The sequence below is a fragment of the Monomorium pharaonis genome, chromosome 7 (genome assembly GCF_013373865.1).
Source record: "Monomorium pharaonis isolate MP-MQ-018 chromosome 7, ASM1337386v2, whole genome shotgun sequence".
Classification (NCBI taxonomy): Eukaryota; Metazoa; Arthropoda; class Insecta; order Hymenoptera; family Formicidae; genus Monomorium; species Monomorium pharaonis.
The window spans coordinates 15,301,822-15,317,325 of record NC_050473.1 but is presented as its reverse complement, the minus strand read 5'-3'; the positions used below and the strand labels follow the sequence as shown (position 1 = coordinate 15,317,325).

The 15,504-nt window shown below is 45.3% G+C and overlaps 1 protein-coding gene across 1 annotated transcript in view; it reads right to left on the bottom strand.

Annotated features, from left to right (window-relative positions):
* The window catches only part of LOC105833285 (mediator of DNA damage checkpoint protein 1), a gene marked incomplete at its 5' end in the record, with an annotated part of 34,573 nt that extends 19,410 nt beyond the window's left edge, over positions 1 to 15,163 (bottom strand). The window contains one exon of the mRNA XM_036289633.1: positions 14,743 to 15,163. Within this exon, the coding sequence (XP_036145526.1) occupies positions 14,743 to 15,163 (421 nt within the window). The remainder of the gene's footprint in view (positions 1 to 14,742) is intronic.
* Between the last annotated feature and the right edge of the window lie 341 nt (positions 15,164 to 15,504).

Below are 15,504 nucleotides of genomic sequence, written 5' to 3'. Positions count from 1 at the left end.
AGTTAAAAACTCTATTTCTCTAAGTAGTATTACTGTGATGTTAGTAAGAATAACATACAATGTGTTACAAAGACTGGCGAAACAATTTAATGTAAAATAATATTAAATACTTTTCTGTCCGTGTATATTTTCAAGATCAAGCTCAAGAATATCCTAAATTCATAAAGGGTAAAGAGTTGAATTCTACAGTAAATATTGTTTGTAATCCGTAGAATATAATAAAACTTTTGTATATTTTGAAGTATGTTTGAATACATAATCTCATTCCGACAAAAGAAAGAGAAACCTAGAAGAATTTCTTGACCGTTAAAGGCATTTAAATATTTTCGTAAGAAGTTTATCAAAACGGCTTTGTGAAGAAAGAAACGCCCGGAATTTGAAAGGCCCGGAATACTTTTGTGAATTTGTCGTAGCGACGTCATGGCGACGATTTCACGTGACACGGACGTTGTTTTCGATGGAGGATTACGGGATTCTGTGGATAATGCGTTGTGCAAGCGAATTTTATGAGATATAGTCACGCGGTGTCACGAACGGAGCGACGAATGGGGCGAATCGGAAACATCTGTCGCGGCGTTCTCGCCGCGTGGGGCATGCGTTTTGCTCTTGGATGTCGCAAAAAACCGCAAGAGAGCTTGGAAAACGATGGCAGGAGCGATGGTGCGGCGCGCGTTACACCGAACACGAAAATTGTCGATTATCAATTTGCCCTCATAATCCACCTGCGATTTATCGCGCGAAATGTATAGCATCTGAAAATTATTCGCAACGTAATAAGCATACAGGGCATTAAAAAAAGAAGTTCAATCCTGAAAATGTATTCTTAAAATCATTACGCAAATCCACACGCAAAAAAATATTCTTGTTTTAAGAATATCTTTATATTTGAATTGTGTATAAATATTGAAATAAGATTATATAGCGATTAAACAGACGTCAATTCGTTTACGTAAAATTTTATTTAGTTTCAAGAAAAATGTATTCTTATTCAATAATTTTTATCAATTGGAAGGAAGCAATATCTTCAAATCAAAAGAATTAAAATGTTTGAATTATCATTATCAAGATAATCCAGCGCAATGATATATTATACAGTTTTTAGATAATTATTATAATTGAAATAAATATTATTTGTTATCCCAGCTTTTCAAATCTTAACCTACATGTCAGACGTTTGCTGAAAGGATTATGGAAATTTCGATTGCTGCGTTAGGGATAGAAAAGCATGCGAAATAACGCGGCGGCGAAGGAAATGAGAAAAAGAGAAAGATATAATAAAGGGCGAGCATACGGACACGCAACACCGGATACCACCCAGACGACGCCTACGCAGCGTGCGTGCGTGCGTGCGTGCGTGCTTGTAGCCTATAGTATCGACAAAAGTACCCATCTCGTCGCAGTAATAAAATAGCTTGAATCAATGGATAAACGAGCACTCGGTTACAATCGATTTGCAACTAATTGTCAAGCGACTAATAAAATCGGGGGTCCGAATGCAAGGCGTATGCGATTTATTATGTAGGACAAGTCCGTAATTAGATGGTGACCTTTGATTAACGAACCTGCATCCGTTCTACTTGCTGTCGATCCCTTCGTACAAGCTCCGAGTCGAGGGAAGGAAGGCTCGATCCGCGATAATTAATTTTCCGTGATAAATACATCATCCGATAACCGATAAGCCCCGATGATCGATAGCGCGGAAAACGTAACGCTTTTGCGAGGCAACGTCATTCCTGGGCGTTTTACATTTATGGGGATGTATTCTGGGTAAAGGCAAAAACGGATTCCTTTTCCCATTCTTTACGATGCGCCTTATTACGTGGCCATTATACCCCGCAGCTGAGAAATCCGCCCGTTGCAGCAGGTAAAACCGACCCGGGACGAGACTAAGATATATAACGAAGATATTTTTTTCGGAGAAAGGGATCCCGGCACAAGAGCGAGGGGACAATGGAGATTTCCCCCCCCCTCCCCCTACGTCCCTCTCTTCCGGTTTTTCCGTTGACTGTAGCGTGATACCTGCCCACGCGGTACGATATTGTTCTAGGTACCTGCAGTCTCGAGTCATCGATACCGAGTCTTTCTACGCCCCATACGAAACATAAGGCTCGTCTTACAGACGGTTGACAAAGTTCCATATCGGGGATACCGTTGTAAAGAAATTTACGTCGTCGTCGTCGTCGGAGCCGGACACTTCAAATCAAAAGTTATATTTGCTCACGCTGGCGCTAATTTCGTGAACGCGAATGTGATTCTGAAAATATCCTCCGCATCCTATAGACGCGTGACACAAAATCGATATAAATATTCCGCGCCTCGAAATCGCAAAACACGAATTGAAATATACATTTAATCTTTAGATATGGCAAGGGAGTTATTATTAAAAATCTTACGATTCTTTCTCGATTAAACACTCTAGGAGAAAATGTTTTGTTTTTACGAATCAAAAATTTGATTAAAACGCACCAAGCAATCACCCACACTTGGCAAGCCAGCTTTCTTTTTTTTTTCTAATACACGTGTACCTCGCGGTAGCAATTAAATTTTTTGTCGCGCGCAAATTCGTCGAGCGTCGAAGCGCGGGCAGGGTTAAGAACCTCCCGGGCACCACTAAGGGAAGTTTTTCCCGGCGTCGCCGGGAAAGGAAGCGGCGTGCGTCCCTCGGGTATCCCCGCCGGGAAGGAAATTTAGAGCCGAAAGAGTTAAACGTACCACGCGCGTCCTCCTACGGGCGAGCACACCCGCGGGCAAAGCGAACGCACGCACGCACGCACGCACGCACGCACGCACGATCGCTGCCACCCGAGAAACGGAATGTGGACGCCATATGGTCGAGGTCTTCGCTCACCGACCGACCGACCGACCGACCGATCGACCGACCAACCAACCTTCCACCCACACGTTCCACAAGGCGCGATATTCGCGAGAAAGTTTATATATCTGCCTCGCGATCGTCTCCCCCGCACGTGTGTCAGTTATGTCGGACCGTGTCCCGTTTTTTTTTTGCGTACTCTCCCTGAACAGGGACGGGCCTAGCGCGAGATGTGACGAACGGCACGGACGGAGAGGAGCAGGCCCGGGTTATTATATCTTCCTCGTCGAGTTTCTCCGGCGCGACCTTAGCGCCGTAGAAATCGAAGGCGAGACGTAAGTAACCGCCACTGTGTTTGACGAAAACCTGCGTACAGATATGAGTCTGGCCCCGTCTGTGCCGAGCGGAAGCACAGCTCCAGATAAGCCGATTCCTTTGACATAACGGCGTATAAGGTTATCGGGTTATTATAACAGAAATATGTGGATAGGAAATAACAGCGTACGGAAATGCATGGAGTACGGAAATAAAATCGAGAGACATCTGGCGCGTCGGCGGCAATTACTGTTAACGTTTCGACAAGGGAAAAGAAAGAGGGGAAAAAAAAGGGACACTCGAGTTCCGGTGCTGCGTAAGCCACTTTTGAAATGGAGAAAGCATAACGGGTTCATTCATCGATAACTTAATTCTTCTCTATTTTCCGTGTTGAAGTATCGAGCCTTCACCGTTCGCGATTCCCTTAACTTTTTTTTTAATTCTCGACTTTTTCTCCTCTACCGCTTCAAAAGCCTTAAAACAATATAAAAAAATATTGGATACACAAGGAGAAAAACAATTGGAAAGATGCTGTTCTATAAATAGGAAAGATGAGTTATTTCTGCGGTGTCGAAAAGCGACAACTCTGAAATGCAATTACACAGATGTTCGGCTGTACTGAGAAAAAAAGTTAAGTTGATTAAACTTTTCAACTTGTTAAATTTCTTTAGTTCACATATATTTACGTATATTTAAGTTAAATACTTCAACTAAAGAAATAGGCAACGTACGTATATGCATGTGAGAAAGTAAAAGAAAATATTAAAAAAAAATAATATATATATATATAAAATTTATATATATATTTATATATACACACATACGGGCGAGGTGTACGCCTACGCACGTCGACCCACGCGCTCGCCTCCTCTCTCGCATGCGAAAAACTATTTTCGGCATTCAAGCGGCGTCGTGTACGCGCGGAGAAACGCTGGAACGTCGGAATTACACGCGCGTGTGGGCGTGCGTACGCACGGCGGGCACACGCACGCGGCCCGCATTCGACTGCATCTTACGTATTTATAGCGGCCGACGAGTGTACGCGCGACTCGCCTTTTCTCCTCTTTTTTTTTCCTCCCCCCCTTTCCTTTCCTCCCATTTCGCTTTTCCCTTTTCGCGCACTCGCCGCCGGCGCGCGCCTTTCGACGCGACCAAAACGCGTTTATCGACTCATTAACGCCGAATGATACCCGTTCTGGAATTTATGCCACCTCCATTTTCGGCGTGGACCCGTGGACGTCGAGATCCCGACGGGCAACGAGGCGCGAACGAGCGAAAATGTGCGAAAATCCCGAGACGATCCGGTTGCCAAACGTGGACCGAGCGTGTTTACGCGCCGCGAGATTTACGCAACGAAATTTGCATTGCAATGAAGCCCGAGTGCACCGCCGAGCGGTTTCATTCAGTGTTGCGCGCCGGGTCTCATTGTGTTTTACCGTATCCGACGGTGATTCAATTATCGCCGCACGTACGTGTCAGAGGCCTCGGCTGATCGACGAATTATACTCCGTCATCGTCGTAAAAAAGAAAAAAATATCTTTAAATAGATACTTATTACAATTTTTCACGCGTTCTTTTAAGACCTCTCGTAGATGCTAATGTACGTAACATAACATACGTGACGTGTTCGGAGTCACTGTACGTGTAAAAATTATTTCAAGTCACAATGGTAAAAGATTTTATATTTTCAGATATATGTCGGCTAATTAAACGTCAAAAAAGAGTGACAGAGGAATTGGAAAATTACAAGAAGAAACCGCGCTTCATCCCATCCATTCCGGAAGGAAAAAAAAAACAGGTAGGAGGGAAGGGCTTTTATGCATCCATCTCAACGGGGCTTCACCTTTCATTGATCTAATAGTCTAATTTATTTTCAGGCCCGCGCTACTTAAAATAAAGCGGGATCCACGCTTTAGAAGATGCGCGCGTTCTCTCGCGCGCCTCCGCGTCCATGACACGCTCGTCGTGCTCTTCAAATTCGCTCACTCGGCTTCTGCCGTCCTATTTAAAGCCGGCGACTCCCATTCGAGCGAGGTTCATTAAGCCACCGTTTAATTCAAGTCGCTCGCCCGTCCATCCGCCCGCTCGCTCACGCTCACGCTCACCATACCCGGTCGGCCTTCGGCTCTCAAGCGCCAATCAATCAATTCTACGTCCACGGCGACCGACGTCGATCATTGATCAATGCGCAAACGCCCGGCCGTTTCTCGGGCGAGAGCCCAGCGCCCGCGATACTTTGGCGCCGCATATTCGCGCGTCAAATCGCAAAGTGGAAAAATAAACGGAAGCGCGGCGGTAGCCGCCGCGTTTCTCCGTCCCGCTCGCGGGCAGGCCTGGCCTATATACAAATGCCAATCTTAATCTCGATTCCCGTACGGATTCCGCGGCGAACGCGAAACCTTTAATCTCTCTGCAAGATCCCGCCACATCACGCACGATTCACCGATTAAATTCAACTCGGATGTAAAATTATATTATTCGTTTGCAATTATTGTTAAGGTTAATTCGCCGATATCCTTTCGACGATTTCTTTTTTTTTTTTTTTTTTTTTTTTAAGTGTACTTACGACGAGGGATAATCAATCGCACGGTAAGTCGGGGACAGTCGTGTATACCCGCGCGCACTTTCGCCGCATCATTCCTTATACTATACATATATCGACGAAGGAGCCTCGACGCTCTCGGCGTCGTCGTATTCTGAATGAAACCTCGAGCGAGACCACGCCTGAGAGAGGAACCAGCGAGGGGTCAACGTTCCCTTTCCCCCCCAAGGACGGCCGGGGAAAAGTTAAAGAAGCCGGGTATGGGACGCGAGGCGTGGGGAAGAGGTAGTAAAAGAGTCACGTATAATACGTAAAAGGGGGAACGGATGCGAGGAGAAGAGTCACCAACGGCATAGGCGCAGCATGGAGGAAAACGCGCCGGGGCAAGCGGCAAGACAGATGGGACGGGGAACCGATTCTCGATCTCTTAACCCTTGACTGGAGACGCGGCACACATGACGTCCGAGTCGCATTGACCCCGCATCCGCGCGGCGCGGCGCGCCGCGAATGTGCCTCGCGAGCGCGAGGGAAGTGTTGAGAGTAAAACAAACTTGTAGATACAATCATCTATCCCCCTTTCCCGACGGTACGTTAGTATTCGAGAGAATCACGTGAGCGATTTGTAGAACGTCAAACTTGCGACGCGGCACACGGGGAGAACTTTTAGAGTGGTCCGCCCGGAAAATTATAGCAGCGGGGCAACGTGAACTCGCGAGAATTTTATTTTTAAAATTTTTTAAATTAAAAAAAAAAGAGGTAAAATTTCAGCGAAACTTTACTAAATTCGCTAATGACTGCCGGGAGTTTCATGGTGTAAAATTCCCTCCGTTCGGAAGAAATTACGTCGCGCTGCCATTTCGCAACGAATTAAAGTCGCGCGCGTTTCCCCGAAATTGTTACCACTGGCGATCGTGGTAATTTTGTATTATTTTCGAGACGACGTATCTCTCCCGTCAAGCAGCTGGTCGCGCGGAATCGCCAAGGCGACTTCTGACTTTTCTGTCTCGAAGGTGCAGCTTTAGAGCTCGAATTTCCACACGAGTTGGAATTACAGCGAAGTGAAACTAGAACGCTCCCGTGGGAGACCGCGTATATTTTCGTACGGGAAGGAAGTAGGTGTGGTGTATGAGGGTTAATCCTTTTAAGTCGAAAGCTCGTGACATCGTTAGGATAAAAGCAGAATGTAATTGTCAAGACCGCACCTAATTCGTGACGCACATGCTATTCTCGTTCCTCCGCGTGTCCATTTCGCGAATACACCGACGACGCACATGCCGATACGTGCACGAAGAGTATTTTCTCTTATAATTAGAATTCACCCTCAAAATTTATCTTTACGATAGTACGCGGGACTATGAAGAATTTTACTATAATTCTAGTAAAATTGGCCAAACCTATTTCACATTGTAAAACAGTGTTGATTTTATTAAAATTTAATTCTAATGAAATTTCAATGTTAGAAAATAATTTGTGTGGCTAGATTTCATTAAAGTTTTGTAATAAATAAAAACATAAAGTACAGTGAAATTCTTTAAAGTTTCCACATTATTCCCGACCATATGAGGCTACATTTGCGCGATGACAATTACAAGTCTTCACTTGACGCGGGAAAATTGCATGCGATACGAGGCAATAAGCTAAAAAGGAAATATCCCTCTTACATATACTTAAGAAGGATAACGTATAGAACACGAAGTCTCGCCGACGTTTGTTTTCCACCGATGCACCGGAAATAAGTTTATCTCGTTTATCTCATCTCCGTTCACCTCGACCGTTTACACACATATCATTCAATCCGATACAGTCGCTATCATAAGCGCGAATATAATTTAAATCGTTTTGCATCTTACACAATACCGCGCGTCTTCGACGGATAATTTTTGATAATTCCGGCGTCGATTACTCTAATCACGATTACTACGTCGAAATAAAGTCTGCTGTTGCGTACTGTGTTGTCACAAATTTATTAGCGCATCGACAAGTAAAAAAAAAAAAAACACGGAATCGATTTCTGGTATCAAAAGGTTGTTATTTGGTTTAGCCTAATTTAATTTACTTTAAATGTTATTTCGAACGTGAAGTTAGATTTAGTTGCAATGTAGAGAAGAATCAGAAATGAATGTGCGAGAATGTAACACACATTGTAAAACCATCCGGAGCCGCCAGGCGAGGATTACAAATAAATAATACAAAACAAAACACATGCGATAAGAAACACAACATTTACACATTATAAAAAGTATCGAGAGGAAATGGAGAGGAGTGATATACTTTATCGTATTTCTTGCAATTATATTTTAACTTCACCGAATTATTTTTAACAGTCGAAGTGTAACTTGTAGTTAGAAGAAGAGAAGCGAACGCGAATACTATCCTGCTCGCGACAACGTATTTATTATTGACACGATTGCGTAATCGTGAGCGTCGTCAGTTATCCACTGCTGCATATATCGATCAGCCTCGGCGACTCACGTTGGTCACGCTTAATTATCGCCCCCGTATAAAATCAGTGGCGCTCGTCGCCGAAGATCGTCGGGTGCGAAGTAGTCGCGCCAAGACTTCCGGTGAAAAATCGATGAAATATCTCAACAGTAAGAGAGTCAAGCTGCTCCGGCTCTAACCCCTCTCGTGTTCCCTCGCTCGGGCGAGTAATCGGACGGAGGCGAGAAGAAAAAGATAGATTGATAGGAAGGGAAAAAAGAGAAATATAATAATATCTCTGTCTCGAAATATACCGGGTGTACCGGGAGAAGAGGTCAGTACTTCGCCAGACGATAGTATCGTTGTAAATAAAAGATTTCCTGCGAAACGTATGACGAATTCTGGACACTTTACGTTATCCCGAGATATCGCTATTTACTCGGGGAAACAGAGAGAGAGAGAGAGAGACGGGATAAGAGCGAGGAGATTGGTTCGACAGAGCGATTCGTTTTGCCAAATAACTGCAATGAGAGGGAAAGAGGAGGATATAGAGAACGAGACATTTGGATCGATGACGCGTAAAGCGAATTCTTCGGAGGACACAGGTCGATGAAGAGGAGCGTTAGAAACAGAGACACACTCGAGCAGCATGGTAAATGAATGGAAGGCGCGGCGGGAGGAGGTGGGAGAGAGGGAAGGACGAATGGTCGACAGAGGGGAAGAGAGAGAGAGAGAGGGAATGATCGCGGAGAGGCCGGATGTGACGCGACAACGCATAACGACGACTTGCTCGTAGATTGCACTCGCTGCTCGCGCAAAACCAGACGAGAGGAAGAAACGAGTCGGCAGGACATAGACAAGGAGAAAAGATTATAAAGCAAAAAAAGTGAGTGAGAAAGAGAGACGGGAGGAAAGGAAAGGGGGGGAGGGAGGGCAGAGAGAGGATAAAAGGAGAGAGGAGATCGAAATGGAGGAACGTGAGATAACGGAGTTGGCAAACATGAAGATAGCGTAGCGGTGGTGTTCTCGTGTTACTTGAACGAGAAAGAGAAAGAGCGAGGGAGAGAACGCGAGAACGAGCGAGAAGGAGGGAGATAGCGGAGCGGAGGGACAGAGAGAAGGAGAAGGAACGAGAGAGAACGCGATTACATAGCGAGATTCGAGAGTGCGGGTTCGATCCGCTACTGGAGTCGAGGGAGCCTCGATAGGCTTAGCCTTAGGATATTGAGTGCGCGTGTAGGATTACTTACTGTATGATTAACACGATCCAGGTATCGATAGTGCGTCGAGCTTGAGGAGACACGTCACAGCCAGAAGGTCGCGTGGGTTCGGTTTGGATTTATCATAGTAAAATACACTCGGATTGATTGCCGATCGCGTTACGCTGGCAAATACCAAATAATATAGTATATTCAACCGGACATCATTTGCTCTTCGTACACATTATTACGTTCCATAAGCTAATTTCTTGCCCAATGTAGAGAAGCGAAGGAAGATTTGATTCTTCTTTCGCGAAAAATATAGATTTTTGCGTATTTTTATTCCCTCAGTGATTTAATTTTACTTATTCTCCTCGGTTTGTCGTTACAAAAAGTTGTTAATTTGAATGCGAATAAATTATTCAACTTAATTAAATTTCTTTAGTTTGAGTATTTATATACTTAAATTAAATGTCATCAATTAAAGTTCAAATATTAAGTTAAATGTACAAGTGAAATTTGCTTATTTCATGTAATTCAAGTTGAAAATATATAAGTATTTGAAAAAATGTAATTAAATTAAAAGATTTAATCGACTTAACAGCTTTTTTTTCTCAGACATATTAATAAGCTTTCAGAAATCAAAGACAAACGAATTATTGTTGTACGCATAACGGGTATATCGCGCGACGTGGAAATGCTGCTTTAAACTCTCCTCGACTTATTGTTAATCTTGTACAGCGAATGCGTTTTTTTAAGCGATAAAACAATCGAACGCGCGTATTGATAAAACGTTTTTTTCCACGCAACTCCCTCGCGTAATGCATTTAGGCGATTAGTATGGCAATAAACAACTCAAATATAAATACTTTATAAATGAGTGCTGGCTTCCGGACTATCTTGGAAACCGTTTCCTACCTATGACGGGGCGATGAATAAACGAGGGCAACGGTCACTATGCGCATATAACAGCTACCGATATGCATATATATTCGCTTTTCCTGCTATTCACTCTTTATCTGACAATGAGATACGGCGTTCGTCACACGAGCCTAAGTAAAACAAAAAAAGGAACAGAAGGTTAAGAGAGAGAGCTTTTATCCAAAACTGTTATCGCTTTTTCCACTCTCTAAATCGGAATCTGTGAAATCTTACTGATTTACGCAGCACTGTACACTTGTTATATTTTAATTATAATTATCAGCGAGTATACACTGCTTTCGGTGAATAATATACCGATTTAGAAAGTAGTTGGAATTCTAATATAAGGTACATAGAGAGAATTTTCTCATAGAATTTAGAAAAAATATCTGGCATAAACCTTTTAAAGTGACAATCCTTATTTCATGTAAACTAAACATTGCAATCTGCTTGAACAATTAAAAAAATAAAAATCCATATTTTATACATTCATGACTCTTTTTCTATAAAATCTGAAAACGAATCTCATCTAATCTTTGCATAAAGTTACGCTACATGTTATAAGTATTTCGTGCAAACGACTCCCTTAAATAAGAAAAAAAAAGAAAATATAACTTATATAAGTTTCGACATGCAATTTTCACTTAACGGTGTTATAAATAATAACCACTATACCATCTGATAAAAGGCAATCTTTCCAGTTTGCATTTGTGCCAACTTTTATTGTTGTCGTTTATGTTTAAAAAATATAAATAAAAACAAAATGATATGCCATTTTTTTTTTAGTATTGGTGACTCCTTCCTCTATCCTTTCAACTTTTTTAGCATTTAAATTGTACTATTTCTTAATAAGATTATAATAAAATTCTTTGACCACAATTTTGAGAGAGTAAATTCTTGGAAGAAAAAGACCTCCACAAAAGTCACACGACGAAGAACGCGGACGTAATTGATGTCGCAACGTTAACGTTACGAGAAACGACAATTACGCATTGTCAATTTGCGATATTTGTAAATTAAATTATCGCGGCTGCCGGCTGAGTTCTCTCAATGAGTCGCAGGAGCAGCCGCGTGTGTGAAAAATTGACGCGAGAGAGTCGTCGAGTCTCTACTCGTTTTCGCGCGCCGCGCGCCTCTCCCCGCCTCGCCCCGCCACGCTCGCTCGCGAGTCGCCTACTTTTGCGCCATGCGTGGAAATCATGGTTTCATTCATGCCGGATCGGCTACTTGTTCGCGGCGTATATGGCGCGCCTGGCGACTCCGCGCAGGAGAGACACAGCGGCGTGCGTATCTACCTTCTCGGATTGCCGAGCGCGACAATCGACGCGGCGACATATCGTTGCGTGCTCGCACACACGGGAGAGACACGCACGCACTCACGCACGCACGGCCGCGTGGTGGACGCGTATATGCGAAAGTCGCACGGCGCGGCGTGGCATTCACGGCGTGTGTGGTGCCAATGAGAGCGGCCGAGCGACGTGTTCGAGCCTCTGTGTCAATAAGCCGTGCGTGCACACGCATACACACACGCCCGCGCGCGCGCGCGCGGAGAGACCTGCACGCGCTATACCGGGTGTCTCGCGAGTACGCTCGCCGGCGAGCGCGCGGGACAAGCGACGTGGTGATTCCATTGATCCGTTCGCTCGATCGACGTATGATATTTTCGATTTCTAAAAATAAGACAGATAACGCAGATAATCAGCGATTGGAAAAAATCGAAACACGTTCAAAGTTAAGAATGACTTAAAGAACGGAGATGTTATATTGGTTGTAATCTTATCGTCGTTTTCGCGTTAGTAATCTTATCTCAGCCGTGGGTATGCGCCACTTTTTGAAAACTCAATGAGAGATAACGATTATGCTTGGCTCATTGAATTCTGGAGTCGTTCAATAAGCGTAAGGACGAAAGAGAGAGGAGGACGTGCGCGCGATCACGTGTGCGTGTGCGCCGCGCGGCGACGACGACGGTGTGAGTTGGTTTTACGAACGGAAAGGCAACGGCGACTTTCTCGCGAACTTTCTACACCTGTGGGTTTCATTCACCGCTTCGCCCCTGTGACTGCTTCGGTCTCTATGAAAGCGTAGTGTGACTCAATGCGCGCAACGAGTCACGCTCGTCTAACCGTCGATGGAGTTGGCACGAAGTCGCGCGACCTCGTCCAAGAGAGAGAGAGAGAGAGACCGGCAGATTTATCGTGTTCCGCGAGAAAATCCTCCGAGAGAACAAATGTGCAATGAAAATACATCGAAGTGCGAGCGGCTAAAAATATTGAGAAAAACAGACACCCCGAGGAGAGAGGGAAAACACGGAAAATCTTCTCGGTTCGCTGCCGCTTAATTCAACAATTCCAACAAGATATAATACGTTCTATTTAGTAATCATCGTTTTTATAGAAAAGCAATATCTTTTCTCGTTTTAAAAATAATTTTACGCTCGAAATGTATTCTAAAAATATTGAAATAAAGCGTTACGTATATAGCGTTAAACATATATAACTTCATTGAAGAGATTTAGTTTTATCGAGAAAAATTTATTCTTATAGTTCAATAATAATTTTCATGAGTTGAAAAAAAAATCTAGATATATCGTGCTGTGTTTAGGAAACTATTATTACAATATTGAAATAAAAATGTAATATTACTGATACTGAGATTATCACATTTTTTTTTAAAAGACTTTCGAGTTCAGTGTTCAATTCCTTCGAACATAATCGCCATCTAACATAATATTATTAATTCGCACTTGCGCGGGGAGTCAAACGAGAGTATGTTAATCGTTTCCGAAGGCGTACGACGTAATTCGCGAGCGATCTAATGTAATTTTAAACGATGCGAAGTGAGATACGTACAAAAAGAAAGAGAGAGATTCACAGAAAGCGAACAGACCCGAGAGCAGAAGCGGCAGAGGAGAGAAAGAGAGAACTCGCGATTTCTCGATCGATTTCCGTCGGCGAACGACGCAGATATTTTTCGGGGATTTATCTCGCTCCCCGGCCGTTTCCGCCGAGTATCGCGCGCGGCCGACGATGATTAGCGCCAGCTTGGAAACAACAAGGCGGAATTTCGTAAACGAGCACGCCGCGCGCACAGCACGCGGTTTCTAGATTTATACCCGGCGTTCCGCTTCTCTCTCGCTCTCCTTCTCTCTCCTTCTCCTCCTCTATCTCCCTTTCTCTCCATCTCTCGCCGCGAGTCTCTCCTCGCTTCCAGATGTTCCATCCGCGATTTTGCCAAGAGAACCGAACGCGCCGTGTAAATAGTATACGTAGTATTCGAGAGCGTATATAACGGATGTGGTTCTCTCTCTCTCTCTCTCTCTCTCTCTCTCTCTCTCTTGGCCTGGTTGAGCTTTTGGATGAATCGACAATGTGACGTTCGCTCGATGAAAATCCCCGAGCGGATGTGTCGCAGGTAGATTTTCCGAATGGTGACAGACGTTATTGGAAACGTCACGTATAAGCTCTTTAGTTTTTCGAATCGAAAACGTGCGTACGTGAAAACGTGAGATTCTCCTCTCTTCCTAAATTTGGTTCGCTTCAATGGGACGGAATATACTTGAATGGAGTGGAATAATCACGTTTTCACGCCGTTAAGCTCGAGGGCAATTAACACACCGGAAACGTGGCCGATATTTTGCAGGAGGGGCGCATCTGCTATTAGCTGCGCGGTCTCATTAACGATACTAGCCGCGCTGTGAATCGGCCGTTATGCGCTCATTACGAAACCCCGGCCTCTCCGGAGCGGCAAACGCGGGCAGCAAATAAACAGAAACGCGGAGCGACGGGCGGAATAAAAAGAGGAGCGTCGGGAGCCAGTTGGTCCGGGTCATTTGCCCGACAGCCGTCCATCCCGGACGTCTGTCGTTTTTCCCGACGAAATCGTACACGCCGCTTGATAAACCCCGCTCGGGCCCCGGAGGGCATTATATCTGGTGGAATGTTAATATCCGTCCGTTTCGTTCGCCACGACGTAACGCTACCGTAATGTACGTGGCAGGGATGGATACTATTTCTGCCCGGTGACGATATACCGCGAGTTGTATTACGAAGGGGGATGATTGCGTGACGTTTAAGCGAGACCGGCAATTTAGGGCAAACGATGGGGGGAGCGGCAAAAGTTCATATATGAATAATGTACGTATGATAAAATGTGAATAATGACGAATGTAATATCAAGATGACCCTTCGCTGATCGAGCAGGTAAAGGAAGTTGTCGGTTAAAGGCGACCGTTGATTTTAAGAAAATTTCGTAAGCCCGCAACTCTTTCTTTCCGCGTGCGTTGGACAACGCGGTTCGAAAACCACGTGGAGCGGTTCGAGACTCACGTCATCAACGCCGATGATTCCTCGCCGGTCGAAACCGTGCCGTAAAGAAAAGCCGAGGAGAATTTTCGCGCGCTCACCGTCGGTGAGGATAATCGGAATACCTCGTGGGAGCGCGGTTACCCCTGTCAAACCGCCGTTACTCCTAATTAGTCGATCGAGAAAGAGAGAAAGAAGATAAGCCTGAATAAGTTAAAAAAAGAAACTCACCGGTACGACTTGGGGGCCGTGGGGGCGCAGGATACTGGGGCGGCGTCAAGAGCGGCTGCGGCAACACTTGGACAACGGCCTGGGGGTGGTGTTGGTGTTGGTGTTGATGGTGGTGGTGGTGATGATGGTAGTGGTGGTGGTGCTGCTGCTGCTGGTGCTGGTCGTTGGCCGAGGAGCCGTGGGACGCGAGGAACTGCTGGTGCTGCTGGGCCGCTGCGGTCGTCGTCGTCGTCGGCGGCGGCGCCGTCGTCGTCGTCGTGGCCGCCGTCGCTAACGCCGTCGTACTATCCGTCGTCGCCGTCGACGACGCCGTACGTCGCGGCGCGTTCGGACGCGGTGGAGCGGGTCGGAGCGGCCGCCGCGGGGGCAGCGCCGGGGGCGGGTTGTTGTCCGAGGTATCCACACTTTCGGCACTTTCGTTTCACCTGTACCTCCCCTGTCACCGTCCGGGGTACACGGTATCCAAACTCTCGTCGTGGCCCCGGGCACGACGCGCACTTCGAGGGGAGGGGAGGCAGGGGGGGTGGGGGAGAAGGAGATATATCTGTATCACGTGTACTCGAGATATATTTATTAATCTCCGAGACAACACGCGAGAACCGCGAAGGAGGGAGGCGCGACGTTTCCGGCCTCGAAACGAACTTCCGACGTGTATCCGACGAGAGGGAGAGAGAGAGACTGAACGTCGTCGGTTCGTGAACTCGAATTCCACTCCTCTCTTCCTGCTTACTCCTTCTCCTTCTCCTCTTCCTACTACTACTA